This window comes from Pteropus alecto, unplaced genomic scaffold (assembly GCF_000325575.1).
Source record: "Pteropus alecto unplaced genomic scaffold, ASM32557v1 scaffold134, whole genome shotgun sequence".
Classification (NCBI taxonomy): Eukaryota; Metazoa; Chordata; class Mammalia; order Chiroptera; family Pteropodidae; genus Pteropus; species Pteropus alecto.
This window is the reverse complement of record NW_006436283.1, coordinates 9,201,365-9,223,365: the sequence shown is the minus strand read 5'-3', so window position 1 is coordinate 9,223,365 and position 22,001 is coordinate 9,201,365. Positions and strand designations below refer to the sequence as shown.

Here is a 22,001-nt window from a genome sequence, read left to right as displayed (position 1 = left end):
GAAGGATTTTATAAGTCCAAATGGAAAGTCCTAGATATGAAAGGAAAAAGAATTTAAAAACTAAGAATAACTGAATAAAAACATTGACAGACTAGGTAAAAGGGAGAAAAAAGAAAATGGGGAAATTGTGTCAGTAATTTCTAAGGAAACAGAGACATCTCAATAATTAAAGACAAAATAAAGCACAGCCCACATTGCGAGATCTAAAACAAAATACTTAGAGGTTTTTTGTTTTGCTTTTTAAAAATACGAATACCACATGAATATGATGCATTATTAGAGAATCTATTTGTTAAATATCTGTTTTCCTAATAATATGGATTATCTCCACTAAGCTGGGAACCAATGCATTTGACTTGTAAGGTCAGTTTAAAAATGCAACTTTTACATCAAGCTTATACTTCTGGCTCTAAGAGTTATAATTCTCACCACATCTGCTGCTGTCCTGCTGGATCCATGCTTGTAGATGGTTCATCCAGAAGGAGGATAGATGAATTTCCCAGGATGCTCAGCACAAAACTCAACTGCAATGCAGAGAAACAGCCCTATTTGCTGCCACCACCACGTCTGCCCTCAGAATAATGTCACGCCCCATGCATACCTTTCTAGTGGCTCCTGCCGTTAATTTCTGCGCTGGAACATTCAGTTGTTCATGCAGTTTGAAAGAATCCACCAATCTGATGGAAAACAAGATAAGATCAGGTTGAGAGAGGATTTAGGGAAAATGTCACTGCACAGAAGAGAAACAGCATCAAAGGGAAGCTTGGTGCTACTGTTCTCAAAACTCTTAATGCCAACGACCAAAGGATAAAAACACTTTATTTTGGGACCTGAAAGATTCTTCATCTCATAAAACATTTTTAAAAATAACTAAAATTCCGAATTTGGAACTGAAATGGATGATTATTCATTCCCTTGTCAATTATTTCACGCAATTATTTTTTTAAAGATCTCTCCATCAGGGATGCAAGAAACAGCTCTTGTCCCCCTTCCCTGCTCTACTACTGACACTATCTGAAAAGGTGGAGACATCACTTCTACTGTCTATTCTTTATTAGTGAATTCATCATCAATGTACAGCCTCCCTGCCTTTGGACACAAAGGAATCGCATGACCTCTCTGTACCGTGAAATGGCGACCGTGGCATCCGCTTTCCTCAGGCCTTTCACAGCTGCAAACACCTCCAGATGTTCCCTCACCGTCAGGCTGGGCCACAGCACGTTCTCCTGAGGACAGTACCCCAGGAACTTGACCATGCCGTCTCCCTGATTATTCGAAACTGAACAACATCCTTTCAATTCCACCTAAGAAAGTAAACTGGTTTAGAAATGCATATGGTCTTGTCTCCCATCATGCAATTATTCAAGAAACTGGCATATGGCTAATAAATGCTGACATTTTTTGAGCATCAGGAAATATTATAAAAATTGCTTCTTATACTTCTTATTAAAAACTATTTAAACTACTAAAAGTACAGTCTGACAAAGATATAACCTATGTTTATCATGAAATTTCTATTTTAGGAGTGGAAACTGTTTCTTCATGTTTCCCTACCTCTCCAGCTGTTGGCTTCGTGATTCCAGATATCATTCTAATAGATGAACTTTTACCAGCGCCATTGGGTCCTAGCAATCCCAGTATTTCACCTGAAAGAGAATCACTGTCAATGTCGGAAGTGAAATATCGATTAACGTGAAACTGTTCCTTCAATAATCTTCTTCAATAACCCCTCAGTGCCATCTAAAATTATAACATATATGCAATCTATGTCACCAAAACATGTCATTTAACGCCTACAATTATGTAAAAATGTTAGTGAAAAGCTTATGGATTTGATGTCAATACATCTGTCCTTTATTTTCCAGATTACTTTTTTAATGAAAAATGAGCCCAGGTTGTTTTCTGTAGTAGATGATTAATGTGCTGAGTACAGAGATAAGTGATTCCTAAACTTGGGAAGTCAGGGATGTTTTTCTCCATCCGAAATTCCACCACCTGTGTCTAAGCCCCCATGATCTTTCCTCTGAACTGATATAAAAGCCTCTTTAACTAATCCACAATCCAAATTTATGAACAAACAATAGCCAATGTGTATGTTTTTCAAAATATATGAATTAAATGGTGATGAATCGCTGGCTAAAAACCCTCCCGTAGCATTCCAACAACTTGGTACAAAATCTAAACTCTTTGCTGCATTTCACAAAGCTGTACCCAATCTGGCGCTGCTGGCTTCTCTGACTCCTCGCCCCACGGCCCTGCCTCCTCTGCCTGCGGTGCTCTTTCCTCTTCATGCTCACTTAGTTGGCTCCCTCTATCACCGGGGTCATGGCTTAACTGTCGATGTTCAAGGGCAGCCTTCCCTAACCCCAAGAGAATGCAGCCCCAAGTCACACACTTCATTTCGCACATTTGAATGTTCCACATAAGACTTGCCTATGTGACCTCTAATAATTTCTTTGATAAGTTATTTTTGTTTATTGACCCCTCTTAGGCTATAAAATCCATGGGGAGGGAAACTTGCTTATTTCTTTCATAATTATTTTTTTCAGAGCCTAAAACAGTCCTTGGAACACTCAAATAATATTTGTAGAATGAACGGATGCTTCAGCAGAGCAGGTACGATAGTGCCTGTAACACAGATGTTCAGTGGGTGTTTCTAAAATTAATGGTGAATAAAAAGGTGATTCTTCCTAACCTTTCTTAACACAGAAGGAGATATTTCTTGCTGCTATTTTCTTCTTCCTCTTTGAAAAGCAATTTTTCTTCTGGCCTGCATACTCTTTGTGTAGACAGCTAGCAATTACGATGGGTTTCTGGAATAGATGACAACGTGATTTTCCTTTTAAACTTCAGAGACTTTATATTCCTATGTTCTCCCTGCTGGAACCTTTTACGCCCTATGTCATAAACCAAACCACATTCTGAGTTGAGGGTAATCCTATTGCTTGTTCCGAATGTCACATGCGTTCACTGCTGTTTCCTGCTTCTAAATGGAGTGAGAGAAACAGAGTAATTTCATGGAAGCCAACTCATTGCCTTCCTAGAAGTATCTAATCTCACAGCAACGTCACAATGTATAAGTCAAATAAAAGAATAACCCTTCAAATCTTAACCTCTATTTAGGATTTTTACAACGTATCTCACATAAATTTCTAAACTCCTGAAACTTTGGGTTCTGAAACTATAGTTCTACTTATCGAAGTTCATTTTTGTCAAAAGGAAAATAGAACCATTATGTTTTGCCTTCTTCGATTTTCCAGGACACTCCAAAGAAGTGCCTGCGTATTTAAGAATTACGAAGCTGCGCCAAACTCCAAACTTTCAAAACGAAAACCAGCACATCGACCTCTATTCTTGATGGATCCCGAACAGTTCCATTAACAAGCACTCTGCCACTTGGTTTTCTACCTCCTCCATGTTTGAAGTGGTCAGGGCGGTTGCCGTTCTTATTCTTTCTGCTTGGACATCTTCATCTTCATCGACAGGTTCCTCTGGATTCGGCCGAGCCTCTCTGCTTGGAGGGGAAATTCTGTGGAGAAAATGAAATGAGTGGCGTGTGATTTCCCTATTTGTCAAAGATGGACAGAAAAAAATCAGCCTCCCTGTGATTTGACCACTGTCCTTTCCTTTCACTGAACTGGTGATGAGGGTAGCCCCGTGAGTGTTGCTGCGCTTTTGCCAAGAATTCTCATTCCAGTAGCCAGAATTTCTCAATGGCGTCGTCATTCTTTCAGTTAGCGTCTGCTGGCAAGTACTGCTGCTTCTTTAAAAAGCATGTCGCCTACATTTTCTCTGTTCACATTGAGCCTGTCTAATTACTCTCAACATTTGCTTTGGTATCTTTTGCTGCTGGCCCCGCTTGTGAGGCACTGTGCTGCTCTGCCCGTTTTATCCCATCTGTTCTAAGATGGATAATCATCTTGGATGGGGGCATGGCGTATCTGAGTACTCATTAAATTTCTGAGGGACTGAAAGCTTTCCTTAGCTGGTTAATGTTGGAGCTCTGCCTGGGAGTCTTCTGTCCTGGCCCTAAGCCCACAATCCGCTGACCTTCATGAAAATCAGCATGCTGTTTACACTGTAGAGATAAATCTGTATTAACAGGTCGATAGTGCAGCCACTCTCTAGGAATATTAAAATGTCATATTAAGTATGAAATTAAGCTTTATCCCTACCTGAAAACAGGATCCTTTTGCATGATTTTCTGCCCACACTTTACTTCCATGCATCTTAGGACAAAAATGAATAGCAAAGCCTGAAAGTAAGGCTAGGAACAAAGGAAAACAAGAGTTATATTTAGGTGTAAGTTCACAGGTATTTAAACATTTGAATTAAACTGGTGGCCTTTTGTCTTTAGGTGAAATAGATGTGGATCGTTTTTACAAATCGGGGAAGAAATCCAGCGAGACAGTGACAATCAGCTTAGTGGAACCTGCTTCCTTCCACCTTCTTACAACTCACATGCAGTCTGCTGGCTAATTCTACCTGTTCTACCTTCAAAATTATCTGGAACCCAGTTAGTTCTCACCCCTGCCTGTGCTACCCCTACCCGGGCCCAGGTCATTAGAATTTCTCATCATAATATGCGACGCCTTGCTATCTGGTCTCCCTCCTCTCTCTTGGCTCCAAACGTCTATTTCAACACAGTTAGTAGAGCTACTCTTTCAAAACTAAGTCCTACCATATCACTTTGCTTAAAATCCTCCAATGACTCCTCAGGAACTCAAAGCAAAAGTCCTTATAGTGACCTGCACTTTACCCTGCTCCTTCTGCGACATTCTCGTACCACTCTTCTCTTCGGTCACTCTGCTACAACCAGACTGGCCTCCTGGCCGACCCTGCAACAAGCCAGGGTTTCTCCTGACCCTCCCGCTGGGATGCTCTTCTCTAAGCTGTCTTGACAGCTTGCTCCCCTGCCTCCTTCACGTCTTTATTTCTCAGCCAGGCCTTCTCTGACCACCCATCTGACATGGTGTATATTATTTACTTAGTTTATTATCTGTCTCCTTTCACCAAACAATAAACTCCACGAGGGCAGGGACATCTTTCAATATTTGCTCCTATGTCTGGAAAGCTACTGACACTTTATATTCAAAGACATTAGCTTTCTTCAGTCTAAATATATCAACATAATCATTTCCCCTTTCATTTTCATTATTTAACCTTTGCTTTTTAATCTCTAATTCAAAGGGTTTAAGTTATACTGCATCTGTATTTTGTACAAGCTGTCTCAAATTTGGAGGGGGCAGTGAACAGGATAAACATAAAACTAATTTTATATTAAATTTAATTTTTTTTTTTAAATTTATATTGAATTTAATTTATAGATTTATACCATCCATTCATACATATAAAAATTAACTCTAGGATTTAGAATTGCGTATGAATGTACTTGTTTATTCTAAGACTATATTAAAAACACTTTTAAAGTTGCCACATTTCAGACAAGATTGAATAGTTATTATAGTAAGTGATAGCTATTTAAAAAAATAGGTAGTGAGTTAGAAAAACCTTCTTACTATTAGGCATACTAGAAAGTCAACTGCATTCAGGTCGTAATTTGGGTCTTGATATTTTGTTTGGTGCTCGAGGTCTCTCTACAAAGGCAAAAAAAAAAAGGAGTCTAAATAAAAATTCATCAGCTTTATGATTTGCATTTAAATAATATGGGATTACATGTTGAATATTTCCCTGAAGTTTGATTCCACTTTGTGCACTGGTAACAAGCAATTCTCTGCAGAGAAGAGAGGGGACCCCCCTACTCAACTCTAAATGTCTCTCATTGAGCAGGTAACATATGTCTGTCTCTTCCAATCCTTTTTTTTTTTTTTTTAAATAATTCGGTTTAATGTTTGCTGAAAGTCTACTGAAAGAATAATAGAGAGTGGTGTCTGCATCATGAAAAATTCTAGGGATCAACAGCATTTGTCTTAAAGAGCCATCACAAATCTTTTCAGGGATCCTTCCTACCACAATAATTAGTCCTGCTGTGTTATTCTTTCTTCATCAATAAATACATTCAGAAAGTAACTCATTCCTCCCAAATAATGTGTGACAGATCTAGGTTAATGTAGTTCACTTTACAAGACGGCTTATATTTTAGGAGTGAAATGTTTTTAATTAAGCAAAGGGATACATTTTCAATTGAGAATTCCAGGCATTGCTCTGCCAATGGAAATGTGTTTTTGCAGATGGAAGGCTTTCCCAGGTTCCCAAGAACACAAACAACTAGGGAAGCCCTCTACTTTCTTTAAAGCCACTTTGTTCAGCTGATGCAGGTGCCTAACAGTATGTTCCTGACTGAGCTCTTCTGCTCATCTGACTTTTTCTTTCCATTTGAATCATATTCCGTTTATTTAATGCCTTCTGGTCTTTTTTTGCTTTGATGCCTTTGCTTCCCCCTACGAGCATGCTTCCCTTCCCTGCCACTCTCTCACTAATTAATTCTTACTCATTCTTCAGGACTGTTTAAATATTGCTTTCCCTAGAAGAATTCTCTGACATTAGCTGTGCTTGGAACTCTGCCCCTCTCTTTTGCAACCTTTGAGCCCCCTGCACTGACTTGTTTGAGGTTGGTCTTTGCCTCCACTAAGCTCTGTGAAAGGAAGAACTGTGCTACCTTGTCCATCAGGTGTCCCTGATTACTAACACGGCACCTAACACAGATCAGTGTTTACTATATATTTTTGAATAAATGAATGATTGAATGAATGAATGGAATTGTACACGAGTGTATTCTTCACAATGAATAATGAATATCCATTAAACTAGACAACATTTTTCAATCTCACATTAGTTTAGAATTGCATTTAACAATGCTTACGTCTTACGAAGTGCATATGGCAAAGCTTTTATAACAGATTTTTGAGGTTAAATTTTCATGCCATAAAATTCACCCATTTTAAGTGTACAATTCCAGGATTTTTAGTAAATTTACAGAGTTATGAGAGCATCACCACAATGCAACTTAAAACATTTCCATCACCCCACACTGACACTTCATATGCATTTGCTGTTACTCCCCATCCCATATCCAGTCCCAGAAAACCCATAGCCTAATTTCTGTCTTTATAGAGTTAAGCAAAGCATTTTATTTATTTATTTTTTAATTAAAAAAAATTTTTTTAAATTATTTTTAGGCGAGGCAACCCTTGGTTGACTTCACAGATTGCAAGGACCTTGTCAGCTTACAATCCCTTATTTTTTATTTTTTATGCCTACAGCACCTGGTCTTCCTAGGTGGTCTCCCATCCAAGTACTAACCAGGCCCAACCCTGTTTAGCTTCTGAGATCAGACGAGATCGGGCTTGTTCAGGGTGGCATGGCCGTAGACTAGGCAAAGCATTTTAATAGGTTGTATATTCAAAATTAATGAAGCAGTTGATAATATTTCTTACCTCTGCCAAGAAAACTAGAAATCCATTCAAGGTAAATGGGGGAAATAATACCATGCCAAAAATCAGGATGGGTAAGTTTAAATGACTTAAAATGATGTCAAAGAAGTTGGCTGAGATCTACAAGGCAAATTGAAATATATTACAATATATACTCAGTCCATTGATATTTGAGAAAATATTTAAGACATAGGTGTTCTTATGATATAAATCCGAATTTTCCTACCTGCAGACACACCCCTTTTTCAGAGAGAAGAGAAAGGATGAGCTTTGTTAATGAGAATATATGACCTTTAGCTCCCACACAGAAAATTCTTTGAAAAATCTGGAGATTTAGGTGAAAGCTAAAATGACCAGACTTCCTGAGGATGCTTTAAGTGCAATCTAACACAATAGGATAAAGAGAAAAATTACCTTTTTATAGCTAATGTAACAATATCGTTAATGTATAAAAACCTATATACATTGAAAAGTTATATGGTCGATTATAAAAAAAAAATCCATGCTGCCTCTCACCTAGACTAAAGCTTTTCTGTCATCCCTGCTCCATTATTTCCCCATTCCAAACAAATAACTTTTCTGAGATTGTGCATTCTGACTGTAATGGACTCATTTCTGTTAGATTACTGGTAAATGTGGGGGAGGAAATAAAGATAAATTTTTATTGTTCTAAGGATCACTTTTTCAGTCAACAAGTATGTATTGAGCACTTTATTGAAGCTTGCTTGGTCTTATTGTGTTAATTATAATAAAACTAGTAAAAATCATACTAAATTCACCGAATATTACACCAATGCCAGGCATTAAGAATTTAGCATGCATTGTTTAATCATCACAACAACTCTATCTTGTAGTTATTCTTCTTATCCTTCCCTTTATGAATGGAAATCTAGGGTCCAAAGACATTAAATAATATACTCACTACACAGTTAGTGAGTGACAAAGCTGGAATTCAAAACTCTGTGTGGGTGTGACTGCCAAGTCTCTATGTCAGAAAGCTACACTGTTTTTGAGAAATTGTTATATAAGGGAATGTGTGGTTACTACCTGAATTTACGGTTTGGGGGGAATATGTAATCCACATATAAAAAACGATTGGGAATAGAACCAAATAACTTATAATCAAGTATTCAGTAAGAGCACAATAAACATTTTAGATGGCAAACCCAAAAGATTTTTCTCATTTTACAACAACCAATGCAATCCCTTTGCAAAGGTATTGCACAATTGCTCACGTTTACATATTTCTCTTCTCTTAGTTTCCATGACATCACACTTTTCTATTTTTTCTCTCATCTCATCTTTGACAGCTGTGAGTCCTTCAGTCCGCTTAACTGACTCTACTTATCCTACCAGACCTCCAAGTTTCTACCTAGTGAGTCGGTCTTTTCTTTCTTTCTCATCCACTGGAACGAGACGGGATGCCGAAATGCAGCCAAGGAAATACTCTATGGTGCAGTGTGCTAAGATGTGCTCCTTCCTGAACCTCCACCACTGGGCTGAAGGAAGGGGACTGCCTTACCATATCCAGGGAGTGCCACACCTTGGAGGTACAAAAGTCCACTGGACTCTAGAAAAAAATTAACTCTTAACTGCGACTTCACTGAATGACAGAAAGACAATGCCTATCCTGTCATTCCAAATATACCCAAGGTCACAAAAGGACATCTGCCCTGACCATTAACATATGATACATTTTTATATATGATCCTGTGAGTTATAAAAAAAATGACCTCAGTCCTAAGACTTACACGATTTAAAGCTATACTAACTGCATGATGAAAGACCAATTTTCATTGTACATGTCCTCAATATATATTTTGAATGAAATTGTAAGTTCTTTGTATCAGGCATAAAGTTATTACAAACCGCTTGGGGTCTCTGTGAAGATGTATGATTTGGTCTACTAAAATTAAGATGCTGATCAACACAGACTTTAAGTTCGTATTGTCAACCTTGCTATCATCTTGTATTTTTTGACATGAGGAATGACATAAGGTCTGAGACCTCAGTTTTGTTCCTGAGTCTGTCACTAGTTTTTGTGTGACCTTAAACAAGTTACTTAATCATTTTTCCCCTCTGTAAACTGAGGTGAATTATCCTAGATGATCTTGAAATGTTTTCAAACCTAACACTTCAATATTCCAAATGTAGCTTCTTTTCTATGGTATAAAAGTGAAATCAACAGACAAGTACACTAAAATAGATAAATATGAAAAAGAAGAAAAACTCAAATTTATAAACACTTATACTGTAATACTATGATGTAATTATTTTTACATTTTTGAACAAAAAATCTTTATTGTATAAAATTTACTTTGCCTCTGCGATACTGCCTTATTTTAATCTATAATAATTCAAAAATACTTTGCAGCAAAGGAAAAAAGACATCCAATCATATATGGATATATTTTGATTTGAAAAATAGTGTTTCAGAGTCACATGTTCGATTCTCTGCTGTGGACCTTTACTTGCTATAGTTTGTGCGCCTCATACCTTAATCATCACATTAGTCCACAAACCTAATAGAAAAGGTGTTCTACATTATCATGGCTTTTTCTAGAAATAATAAAGTCAAATTTCTTCATTGTTCATATATACACTTGCAGCTGAGTAATTATGCAAGAGACATTCATCATGATAACACAGATTCTATTTCCCTTTCTACCATGTATTGTAAGAACTTTGCCCGTATTAGGGAAAAGGTCTCCACCCTCTAAGCCAACAGATGAAAGCGACTGTTCTGAAAGATTATTGCATATCAAGTTCTGGGAGGTCTGTCATATTCCGTCAAATTGATGCACTTTGAAAGGATTTGGCTGAGATAATTCTGTCCACATCGTTTTCCAACCCAAAACTTCACTACAGAGTCTATACCCATGAGATGAGCTCCTTACCTGCTCTGCTTTTCCGCTGAAAGCTGAAGGATAAGGGACTTGGAAATGGTTCTATTGTTGGTACTGAGTGCTCCCTTATCTCAGACATTATCAAGTCTACGCAAATGGGATGAACTGTGAGTATCAGGTAAACCAGGGGCTGATTTTTCACATGACACAAAGCAGAAGTGCACTTATCTGGACGTGTATGTGCCCCAGCCTGGAATGGCTTCTATTTGAGAGCCAACACAAAGAGTGAAAAAGACATAAAGAAATAGGAACCATGACATTAGGCTGCTGATTACTTAGGACTGAAGGACAATAAGCGTGAAGAGTGTCTACGAGAGAACTCATTAGGATATTTCTAGCCTCACTCAGGTTGTCAGTACAAGCCTGTCAACAGCTATATTGGCCAATAAGCCTGATATTGCTTGAAAATGAGCTCCAAAAAAGACTTCATTTAGAGTTGAAACTATTTGAAAACAAGAAGTATGGACACAAATTCTTTGTTCATCTTTGCTGGACATATACAAGTGTTGGCTGAAAAGAAATCAACTATTGGACTCTTCTACTGACATCTGTACTGCTCACCCAGCACCTGGGTTGGCATTGGTTAAAGGCAATAATCTGCTAACTGAACAAAAATGTTCTCATGAAAAGTATGAATGGAAGGACTTTTGACACACCAGGCCTTGGAAGACTCACAGCCAGTCTACCAAGTGAGGCATCTCTGTAGTTCTTTCTGTAACTTCTGTGCTTGGACTGAGTTGTGCTGATGGTAGTTAAGAGGGATAGCGATAGACACTACCTACTTCATACTGAGAAATACAATCTAGAGAAGCTAAATCAGAGTACTGTACACTGAGAAGGGATAAGTTAACAGTTAGCTGCTGACCTGAACAGTCTAAGACTAATTTCTTGCAGTCAGTGGGTGATGTCAGATGTATTTTCTTAGCAGATGGCCTCTGGTTGGGTTCCTCTTGTGGTTTCAGGAATCCCACTCCAAGAATTGGGAGCCGTGTTTGCAAGACAAACATTCAACCACCATTTGAGGATATCTGCTTAAAGGCACATCAGTGCTGGGATTAGGCACCCTGGGCGTCTAGAGTCTTGGTAAACATTTCTATCCAAGTTTTCAGTAATCTTGGATTTTCAATAATCATTCATTCTTATTTACTAATACATTCTCTGTCACAGGAATAAAAATATCTTTGATGTCTGAAATTATTAGCATCTGTGGTTAAAAGACATCTTCTGAAAGACTGTAGAAATAGATTGTGGTGTTAAATATTATAAAGCTAATTTTTGTTCTAGTGTCTCCAGGAAGCCCTGTATTCTGAAGGATCCATAAGCTCAATAGTAGTGTCTTGAACTTCAGGTTATCTGTTGGGTACCCCATACACTCTCGTTAAAGGGTTCTACATAAATTCCGTAGGAATGTTACCAAATCAGTAACAAGCTACAGAACCTCTCCTTTTTATGGAATAATTTTAAGGAATTACTTTTTCCATTGCTTAAGTCAAAAGTGACTATATTTAATGTTACATTGAAAGTTTAAAAAAGAACTCTATGTTTGTATTTACATATACTTACAAAAAAGAAGCAAAATGACCAAAGGCCACTATTTTTTCTCTTCTTGCGAAAAATAAATGATATTACATATGTGAAAAAGACAAGAGAAGCTGCATAACCAATCGAAATTACAACCTGAAAATAATATAAATAATAATAAAGTCAAAAAATGAAATATTAACTGACGAAAATATTAAATTATAAATAACTTTAAAATATTTTATTGTACATGCACTTTGCATGTTTTTTGAGTTATGACAAAATAAAAGTGAAAATATCTTGATTGGTTATACATCAAATGTGAAAATTTATCATGAATTACTTTATAAGATATTGTCTATGTAATACATTACTTACCAATGCAAACACTATTCGACTTGTGATATAAATGTTCGCCATGTTTGCTATGCAGAAAATTAAATACATTAAAAAGAGAATAAGAATGAAGAGGTTAATATCCACCAGTGCCTGTCCACACCAGTAAGCAGAAGGGTACAGGCCTGAAATCCATAGCTGGGATTTAGCTCTCTTCTGATGAAAAAACACAGGATATACATAGATTCGATTAAAATCCAAATCCAAAACAAACAAGTTGGAAGATATTTCGAACATAAATCTAATCTAAGCTAGAGCTTTTAAAAGCTTCTACTAATTTTAATTACACATATACTGTTCAGGAACCTGAGTTCTAGAAAGCCACTTCCGTAAAGGTGACCACTTTGAACATGAGCATGGTTTTATTTGGTAGGTTTGATTCACAATGCCCATTTAACTCATGCATCATACAAAGAAGAGCAGATCTCATAATTGCCAAGGAATCTCCTTCAAAAGACATATTATTTTGCGACCTGAAGGATAATACATTCCCTATTCTCCAAATATGCGCTGGGAGAGTTATTGGCTCAGAATGGTGAAGGATGACTCATCTAAATCTTATTTAACTGTTTGCCTTGGATAACGGACACAATCAAATACAAATATAACAACAACAACAACAAAAACTGTGTTCCCCACAGTAGAAAGTCTTAGATCTGGTCTTTGATTTCAACATCCATGATTTCTTCTTTGCAGTTAGGAAATAATGAGTTGAGAGCTTTATAATATCCCTCTTTGAAGGTTTAGATTAACTTGAATCCCTGTAAAATTATTATACTTTTCTTGTAATTTTGAAGTGAAAAGATGTGTTTTTAGAAGTAAATTTTCTGACTTGACAGAAATAATACTAAATTAAACATACATTTAAATGTTTTCCTCACGGGAAAACATTTTAAACACATAGCATTTAACATACAATTACTGAAGTAGCTAAAGTTTCCTTTTTTTTTTTTTTGCCCCCCTTTTCTTACTTTGTAATCGCTGACACTGCTCATGGCGATGTAAGGAGAAACGCTGCACAGAGTGAGAAGTAAAAACAAGGAGGCTTCTGGCAGCCCTGTCCAGAAAAATACATAATTCTGCAAACATAAAAGGTACTTTAAACTAGTGAATTAAAACAAAATTAAATAAATACAGAAAACCATAAAGAAATGTGCTTTTTGAAATATCGAAGAATCAAAATAAAAGTGTACATCTAGTTCATCAACATCTATGCATGGAGGTGGGAGAGGGGAAATGATTTCTGATCATGAGGCTTCAACTCCTAGTGGAAAAAAAGAGAAATAAAAAACTCAAGACCCACTTCAGGGTATATATGAAAAAGAATTGGAAGCAGTGAGTCTCAAAGAGGTATCTGCCCAGACAGGTTTACAGCAGCGCTGTTCACAATACTCAAGAGCTGGAAGCAACCCAAGTATCCATGGACAAATAAATGGATGAACAAAATGTAGTAGACACATACACGGACTAGTATTCAGCCTTGAAAAGGAATAAAATCCTGGCACATACTACAACATGGATGAACTCTGAGGACAACTGTCCACTTTGAGGATAGTTACAAAAATACAAATGCTATATGATTGCCCTTATATGAGGTTTTAAAAGTCGTCTGATTTTGTAAAAACAGAAAGTAAAATGGTGACTGCCAGGGTCCGGGGAAGGAAGTAATGAAGAGTTCTTATTTAATTGGTGTAGAGTTTTAGTTCTACAAGATGAAAAAGTTCTGGAGATCTGTTTTCACAACAATGTGAATATACTTGACATTTCTGAACTATACACTTAGAAGTGGTTAAGACGGTAAATTTTATATTTTGTGTTTTTTACCACAACACAAAAAAATAAATAAATCAGGAATTACAACCCTAGAGAAACAGATTATTCAGACCTGAATGGCGTGCCTTTCTCAGCATACCTCGTGTGGACACGTAAAGACTTTGGCAGCTGGGGCGATGTGCTCTGAAGCACAGACATAAAAAGACAAGTCGATGCCACTGAGCCCATCTTCAAGGAGATGAACTTTATACCACCCCCAATTCGTGTCTGCCTGAGGCTCGGCTCAACCTCAGGTAGGGCACAGGACTGCCTCCTGTGCAGTAGCCTGTCTCAAAACAATTCCACAATTCTTAAACTTTACTTAAGGCTTTGCAGGCTATATCTAGAAAATTTTCACCAGGTGGGGAAATGCATACTGTCTTCGTAAAGAGGGCTGACAGAAGAATCTGTGTGTCTCTGGGGGTGCTAAGAGTAACCACAGGGCCTTGGTTTGCTTCGATCTTGAACAAACAGGTGATGACACGAAGACACTAAAGGACCAAGAGGGGGTAACACCTATCTCTTTCTACTACAAGCTGGTTCCACTTTCTTGAGAGTTCCCTTTAGAGACCTGCACTCTTGAACCATCCCTATTCTGATGGTCAGTGGTGGCTTCAACCCACAAAAGTATATGTCCATCACTGACCTCTGCAGTATAGTCCATACATCTGCTCTTGTGTGTACCCCCAGCACCACTAATGCAATGCAGCCAAAACTGAACTGGATCCCTTTGTCACAAAATAGGCTTCCCTTTTCAAAAGCTCCATTTCTAGTCCTGTTTCCTGCTCTTCCAACCTCCTGGTTTGAAAGAGTTGGAGTCAGCTGTGAGATCCCTCTTGGGTATCGATTAGGCTCTAACCAGAAAACCATAACCACTTTCAATACTTAAAATAGAGTGAAATTAATCATGCAATGGTTACAGGGGTGAAAAGAGCAGAGACGGCAACAAGGATGATGACGTGAGATGCCACTGTCATTTCTGGGTTGGAGGGATGAAGGAAGGAAGCGATGTGACTAGAGCTCAGGTGCAGGATCCTTTTGCTCTCCTGGATCCTGCCACTGCCTCCAGTTTTCTAAATCCACACTAGAGCCAGCTGACAAAGAATCCTGAAAATGCGGCCTGTGTGTATCAGACACACTTGTAATGTGGAGCAACTATGGGTAGGTGAAGGAATTCATCAGAAAGCATATAGCCCAAGAACTGGCAAATTCTCTTTTGTATCAGTCAATCTACTACCTATTTAGTCAAGGAAGGGTCTGCCAACAAATTATATTAGATTTATAAGATAAGACTATAAAGCAGGGTTACAAGTGCTCTTGATTTCCAATTCAGTGTACATACACACACACACAAGCACACACACTCTCACTCTCTCTAACAAACTCCTGCACTCAAGTAAGTATTAGAAGATTCCCTGGGAGGTTATGACATAATATGGAAAAGTATTCCCCTATGAGAATTTTCTGATCATAATGAGAAATAATCTGTTTAAAATGTTAGGCAAAAATTAATTTTTTAGGATTAACAAGTAATTATAAATATTTAGAAGCTAAAATGGAAAACACAGGTTGGTTGTCAAATTCCTAATTGTTTGGAATGAGTAAATACAATACTTACAAAAGGATATGAGCCTCTCTCAGTTCGAATATATTGTGTATGATTAAACATTCGAAGTAACCCATTGCTGATGATATTCATAAGAATAGGGAAACAGTGCAGTCTCTTGGTATTGCATACGACTGAAAATCTATAATCCTGCAAACAAAACACAGACAAATAAAACAATGTTAATTCTAAACCATTAAAGAAGAAAATGGTTTTATATGTAAGATCCTAACGGTGCCACATTCTAGTTGTGTGACCATCTTCAAGTTAACTGACCTCTGAGCTTCAGCATCCTTATCTGTAAAAGGGTATAATAAATGGGTTGTTAAACAGTTTAAATAAGATAATGTATATTAGGCCATAGCACAGCAGATGGCACAGTCAGCAATGTAAAATTTATTAATATTACTAATTTTAGATAAGGAAATTTCAGTTGATGGGATTCAAAACGTGGCCCTAATATAATGCTGTCAGTTTACAGTGAGCAAACAAAGGAACAATGATTTTCTAGATAGGAGAGAAGCATGGGATTTATAAAATGTTCATAGTTATACTGCCAATGAATCATTTTCACCCTTTCTAAGACGATGTTTATGTTCTTCATGTTTATGAAAATATTCATGCATTCATCAAGAGGCTCAATAATGTTTAAGTATTACCAATAGTTTATATAATAAATATCTTAGATACGTAACAAGTAAAACAACAGCTAAGCAATGTAGTTTCTCCCAGTTGGCACGAAGAGATTATTTAGTTTAGGTAGAACTGAATTCAATGATACATCTTCAAAGGCTTTTGTTTTTCATTTCCCTTCTGGCAAGAAATGAAGAGACAGTTTCATTTAAATTTATTCCCTGCTTTTCTCTGGAATTTAAGTAAGACTCAGAGTATACTTGTGATTAGGATGTATTTTCAAAGTCTTGTTCCTGGAAGGATCTTTATTGCTTGTGTTCTTTATCCAAATTGAAACTTGTTAAGACAGTAGGCTGAGAACACTTTCCTCGGAGACTTCAGGTGGCTATTATAGTATTTAATATATTTTCTCAATATATAAGAAGATTGTTTGGATAGTTAGCCATTGAATAGGATCCCTTAAATTCATAATTATATTGGTTGGTAACTATAAATTTTAATATTTTATTAAGTCTGACTAATGCAATTATATTTAGCTACTTTCAAATGTAAAATTCATCTAATTCAAAGGTTAAGATAGAAAATGTTTTATAAAAACTTATTCAAACGTCACAGATTATTTAATAATGACCCAAAATGTTTTCAAGTGAAGTTGCTGTATACCAGCTGGGTTGACTTTTTATAGTTTTAAAACAGCTAAAATGTAGAACTTTATTAATTTTTTCATAAAAGCAAAAACAAGAAGCAAGAGACAAATATACCTTCTGTTCACCAGAAACTATGATAGCTCCATTGTATGACAGGTCATCAGTGCTATTTCTATTTTTGAAGTTATCTACTTCCAAAAGTATATTTTGATGCTTCACTGACTGTATAAAATCTTCAATATTTGATTCTAGAATGAAATCAACAGAGGCCATATAAAGCAAGAACACGTCATTTTTTAAAAAAATAAACCACAATTTAAAGGTAATATTTATAGTATGTAAAGGGATGTCATTTCGGGCATCACAATAACACTGGCCCATGAAAGAGAACCCACTCGGTCATCTTCTATTTATTGAATCTTACTCTGTGATGAGTTAGCTTTATGATATGGTTTAATGCAAGTTAATATGTAACCATTAAGACTAGATAATTCTATTTTATGACCCCTTGTTAAAAAAATACATTTGGACTCAATCATTTGTGGCAATATACAATAATAATATGAGAAGCACTTCAAATTGGCTAGCCTAAAATGGCCAATAATAACACTCTTCTCACTCTCTTATTTTTCAAATAACAGAAAAGTAAATATATGTAGGTGTATGCATAAAATATGAGTGTATTTTACATCTATTTTATATTTTTACATATATATTACATGCACATATATTACATAAATATATTTTTTCTTAGGAAATGAAAAATGAAGAGTGCCACTATCAGACAAAGGTTTTTGATATGTGCCTGAAGAAGAAAGCAGATGAGATGGTTTGACAGAGAAATAAGAGCTGAGAAAAACCCCCAGCCCAGCACACATGGGCACAAACAACCGTTAAGGTAAAACCAGTTTCCAGGATCTCTACTTGAGAGTGCACAAAGTCAAGGTGGGTAGATAGGTTCTGCAGCCACGGCCATGACCATCAACTGGTTAACCACGCCTGGAACAAGGAGGCCACGGGCCCCTCTCCATGGTCCACACAGAGCAGGTGGAGGCTGCAAGTCCCTAAATTCAGGATACAAGTCCCTAAATTCACTTTCCAAGAGAGACTATTTGGGCAAAACAGCATGGCAAGACCTCTAGTAACTCCAGACAACTAAAAGGACAGGATGTAATGGAAAAAGGAAAAAGAATTCTAGGTTTTTCTCATTTGGACTTTGAAATGTGAGTCCAAACTAAGAACAGAGAGGGTTCTAGCATCAGAAGAACAGGAAGAAGCTCCAGATGAATTAGGATTCCCACATTCACCTGGGCAAACAGGAATCCTCCAGTTTAAAGATGAACATCTTACCAACGATCATCTGATTTTCAGACAAAAGGAACAAGATGGCATAGAAACTCCAAAAATAAATCACAGAATAACTAACAACCGAGTAGAGAGAAGAAAATAAATAAATAAGTAACACAAGCGTACGGTTCTCAGAGTAACTAGAGAGGAAAACACCTACATGAGAAAACAACAGGCGGAAAGGTAAAGAGGCAATTCCAGATCTCGGAAATCAAATATACAACTAGAAGCACTTTCAGGTATAAGGTAGTAGAATGAATAAAATTTACTTTCTGACATCCAAATGGAAAACAAGAAGAAGAATGAGAAACAGAAATGAGAAGACCACCTTGGTTTAAAGAGGAGACACCTATAACCCCGCGTCACAAATATCTATGAAAATCAGAGTGGGTGGCAGAACTCTTCAAGAGACGACTCCTACTCTGAATATTTTTGTAACATTGCAGGCAGAAACATAAAATAAGCAGTAGGTGTAAGCAGTTAGACTAAACCAATTGCTAATCTTTTAGGAGAACAGGAGCACAGGTACCAAAATGTCTTAGGAAATCTTCCTAGGTCCTGCTGGAGGCCTACAATGTCAATCAGTGTGCATAATATTTAGGGTATAGGTTAAGCTGTCATAACAGAGATCTCAAAATTGAGTGGTTCAACCGATACAGAAGTTTGTTTCTCTCTCACATACTAGCTCAAGGTCATCAGGTGGATAAGCAGCTCTACTCGATCAGGTTATGTCGTGACCCAGACCCTTCTATCTTGTCCCACCATCCCCATAATCTCTAAAATCAGAGCAAATATGCACAGTTCTTCAGAAATTGATTTCTATACATGAAGTCTAAATACACATTTTCTTCTCTTACAATTTGTTCCCCCCACCTACATAAAAATAACTTATTTCTGGGTTTAAATTTTCTTTTTCTGTTCACCTGTATTGTTGATGATCAACAGGCTGGTAAGAGAGTCTTGGGGAAGTTGTCCCGGAGAGAGGAAATACAATTCAGGTTTAAATTCCCAATCACTCCTTTGAACTAACACAGCATCATATATTGTTTCCACAATCAAAGGGAACAGTGAAATTCCAAATACCAATAGTCTACCAATAAAGAAAAAGCACCATATGAGTCTACAGCAATTTTATTTATTCAGTCAGACATTTCATAAATATCTGTTGAGTACCAACTCTGATGGTAAGTGCTAAAGTTTTGAAAGTCATACCTTAGCATGCCATACAGTACTAAAAGGCATTGCTATACAAACACCAGGCTAGCAAACAAACTGTGAAAACTAAACAGACCTGTGTATACGTATGGCTAATGAAGTGCTAACGCACAGGCATTCGCCCTGACAGTAAAATCCAGTGCTGCATTTATCCATTCTCTGGCAGGAAGGTCGGGTATTAAATTCTGGTTTAAATTATCTTCTGGTTTAACTCTTTCTTGAAACTCCCTATCTAACAAAAACACAATGCCCTGATACTCACAGGGTCCGAAGCGCTTTCTTTCCACGTTTTAACTTTAAGAAACGGAGCCGTGCTATTGCACAGACCTGCATTCTCCAGAGTTCCAAGTCACTCACAGCCTTCCGCATTTCAGAGAAAGAAGAGGAAACTGGCTCCATTTCATGTAGGCTTTCTGTGTCTCTTCTCATCTCTGCTTGTTCAAAATCTGTACACACACACTTGCATCATTAATGCTGTCCTTAGGTCATCACAGTTTTCTCTTTTTAGTAATATTAAAAATCATTTTAGAATGTTGTGGTTACAAAACAAATGATATAAGCAAAAATTATGTTTATCATATCCACATTCAATAAACTCAGTGATAAAATACACTGAATTTATACCAAAAGAAGAATTTAGTAAAGGGTCATCTTATTATGTCCAGTCTTTGAAAAGGCATAGAAAGTCTCATATATAACACTATCTGAGGGATTTCAAGAAATCTTCTCCATAAGAATAGCCAGTCACTGATGCCTAAATGTCTACTATTAAGCTATCAGTAAATTAGAACAACAGGTAAAAGACTACCGACTCTGAAACCACCAGACCTGTACCTGATTGCCAAATACATGACTTACAAATGGCATAATTTGAGGCAAATTACTTAACTGCTCTTATGTCTGATTTTCTCATATGTAAATGGTGCCAATGACACTTGGAGAATGGTCATTGTAGGAAGGCAATGCAGTATATCCACACATTGATTAAAGTGTCTGGTATAAACGCTCCATAAATGACAGTTTTTACTATTATCATCCACTAAAAAACACAGGAGATGAGTCTAAGCATTTCTTCCATTTAGACCTTAGTGGGATTTCGTATTGCACAAGCTAAGACTTCATGACCTTGATGGAGAGCCTTTCACATCCTCAAATTATGCAAGAAGCAGTGAGCATCTGAGAATAGGAGAAATCTACTAAAATAGGAAGCAAATAGTTTCCAAAGAGAAATGTGGTATATTCCAAGAAGGGATCTGTGCTCAGACCAGTAATGATGTTAGCAAGCCATGACAGCCCTTCCCAGACAGCGAAGTCAAATGTGGAATTAGTCACTTTCTTTAGTGTGAATGATGTGTAAGATGTTATAAATACTAAAGTGACACATGGTACTTTTGGAAAATGGTTGTATATGACTATACAAATGGATTTACCTTGCTCCACAGTTGATTTTCCTTCCACTTTCATGAACACTTCATTCAGAGTTGACGTGGAAATGTCATAACTCACCACACCCTGGCCAGAACCCTTATCAAGATCACTGAAAAGGTCTACGGTGACAGATAGGAATAGATACATTTAAAATACCACATCGATAACTTAACCTAGAAAAAGATCACTTAAAAGATGACGCAGAATATTGTTCAGAAAATTTATGTCTTTGCAGTATCAGAGTAAGCAAAAGCAAACTTTCACTGGAACGCTCTCCCTCCCTGAAATAAATACATCGGACCTCTCCCTCTATCCTCAAATCATCTGCAGTCTATCATCTAATCTCAGCTCATGAACTTCCTATAAGCTTCTTGAGGAAATAAGAGCAGTCAGAAAGAGCACCATCATCTCACTGCCACACCACAAGTCAACGTGTACTTCTACCCATATTCTGGGTCTTCCTTCTATAGAGGTGGAAGACTTGTAGCTGCTTTTACCAAAGGTTATCTCTTTGACATGTGTTCTGAATTCTATCCCCTTTGGGCATCTTGAGAACTTTCCAAAGTAATCTGTTCTCTCTCCCTAGCTCTGTCCCTCCCAGCCCCCGCCCCCTCTCTCTGCAACTCAGACATTCAAAGCTGTTAACTATTCCCTCCTACTAGAAACATTTTCTTCCTTGAGTTAATAAGAACATATTCTCCTGTATTTCCTTCATCAGGACTCTTGATTTCTACCACCTCTGACTCCTCCTCTACTTTCTCCCGAGGGCCCAGTACTAGATCGCTTTCTGTCTCCATACACTCTAATCCCATGCCTTTGCATTAAATCCATCTATATGCTAATAATTCTCAAATTCAATTCTCACTTTGTTCTCTGATTTCCAAAATCTTAAACCATCTATATCCTTGGCTATTTGACAACTCCACTTAGAAGTTTAAAAGTATCTCAAAGTCAATATTTCCAAAATAGAACATTAACTCCTTCTTCTCCATTCTACCCAACTGTTCTTCCCATCATTTCAAAGTAAATGACACCACTTTCTAGCCAGTGATTCAAGCCAAAATTCTAGAAGTTCCCTTTGCTTGTTCACTTTTCC

At 37.1% G+C, this 22,001-nt stretch overlaps 1 protein-coding gene and 1 non-coding gene across 2 annotated transcripts in view; both read right to left on the bottom strand.

Moving 5' to 3' along the window:
• ABCA6 (ATP binding cassette subfamily A member 6) overlaps positions 1-22,001 on the bottom strand; it is a 48,884-nt gene that overhangs the window by 4,669 nt on the left and 22,214 nt on the right. Inside the window, exons 16-32 of the mRNA XM_025047187.1 lie at positions 20,908-21,024; positions 19,740-19,923; positions 19,186-19,352; positions 17,030-17,163; positions 15,648-15,785; positions 13,189-13,296; positions 12,200-12,373; positions 11,864-11,977; positions 7,398-7,514; positions 5,520-5,597; positions 4,176-4,267; positions 3,409-3,529; positions 2,696-2,813; positions 1,555-1,646; positions 1,126-1,304; positions 602-677; positions 430-524 (exon numbers count right to left, since the gene is read on the bottom strand). Of these exons, the coding sequence (XP_024902955.1) occupies positions 430-524; positions 602-677; positions 1,126-1,304; positions 1,555-1,646; positions 2,696-2,813; positions 3,409-3,529; positions 4,176-4,267; positions 5,520-5,597; positions 7,398-7,514; positions 11,864-11,977; positions 12,200-12,373; positions 13,189-13,296; positions 15,648-15,785; positions 17,030-17,163; positions 19,186-19,352; positions 19,740-19,923; positions 20,908-21,024 (2,104 nt within the window). The remainder of the gene's footprint in view (positions 1-429; positions 525-601; positions 678-1,125; positions 1,305-1,554; positions 1,647-2,695; positions 2,814-3,408; positions 3,530-4,175; positions 4,268-5,519; positions 5,598-7,397; positions 7,515-11,863; positions 11,978-12,199; positions 12,374-13,188; positions 13,297-15,647; positions 15,786-17,029; positions 17,164-19,185; positions 19,353-19,739; positions 19,924-20,907; positions 21,025-22,001) is intronic.
• On the bottom strand, positions 7,215-7,333 carry LOC112480101. Its single transcript, XR_003046489.1, has one exon. It is a non-coding gene; the product is annotated as a 5S ribosomal RNA (ribosomal RNA).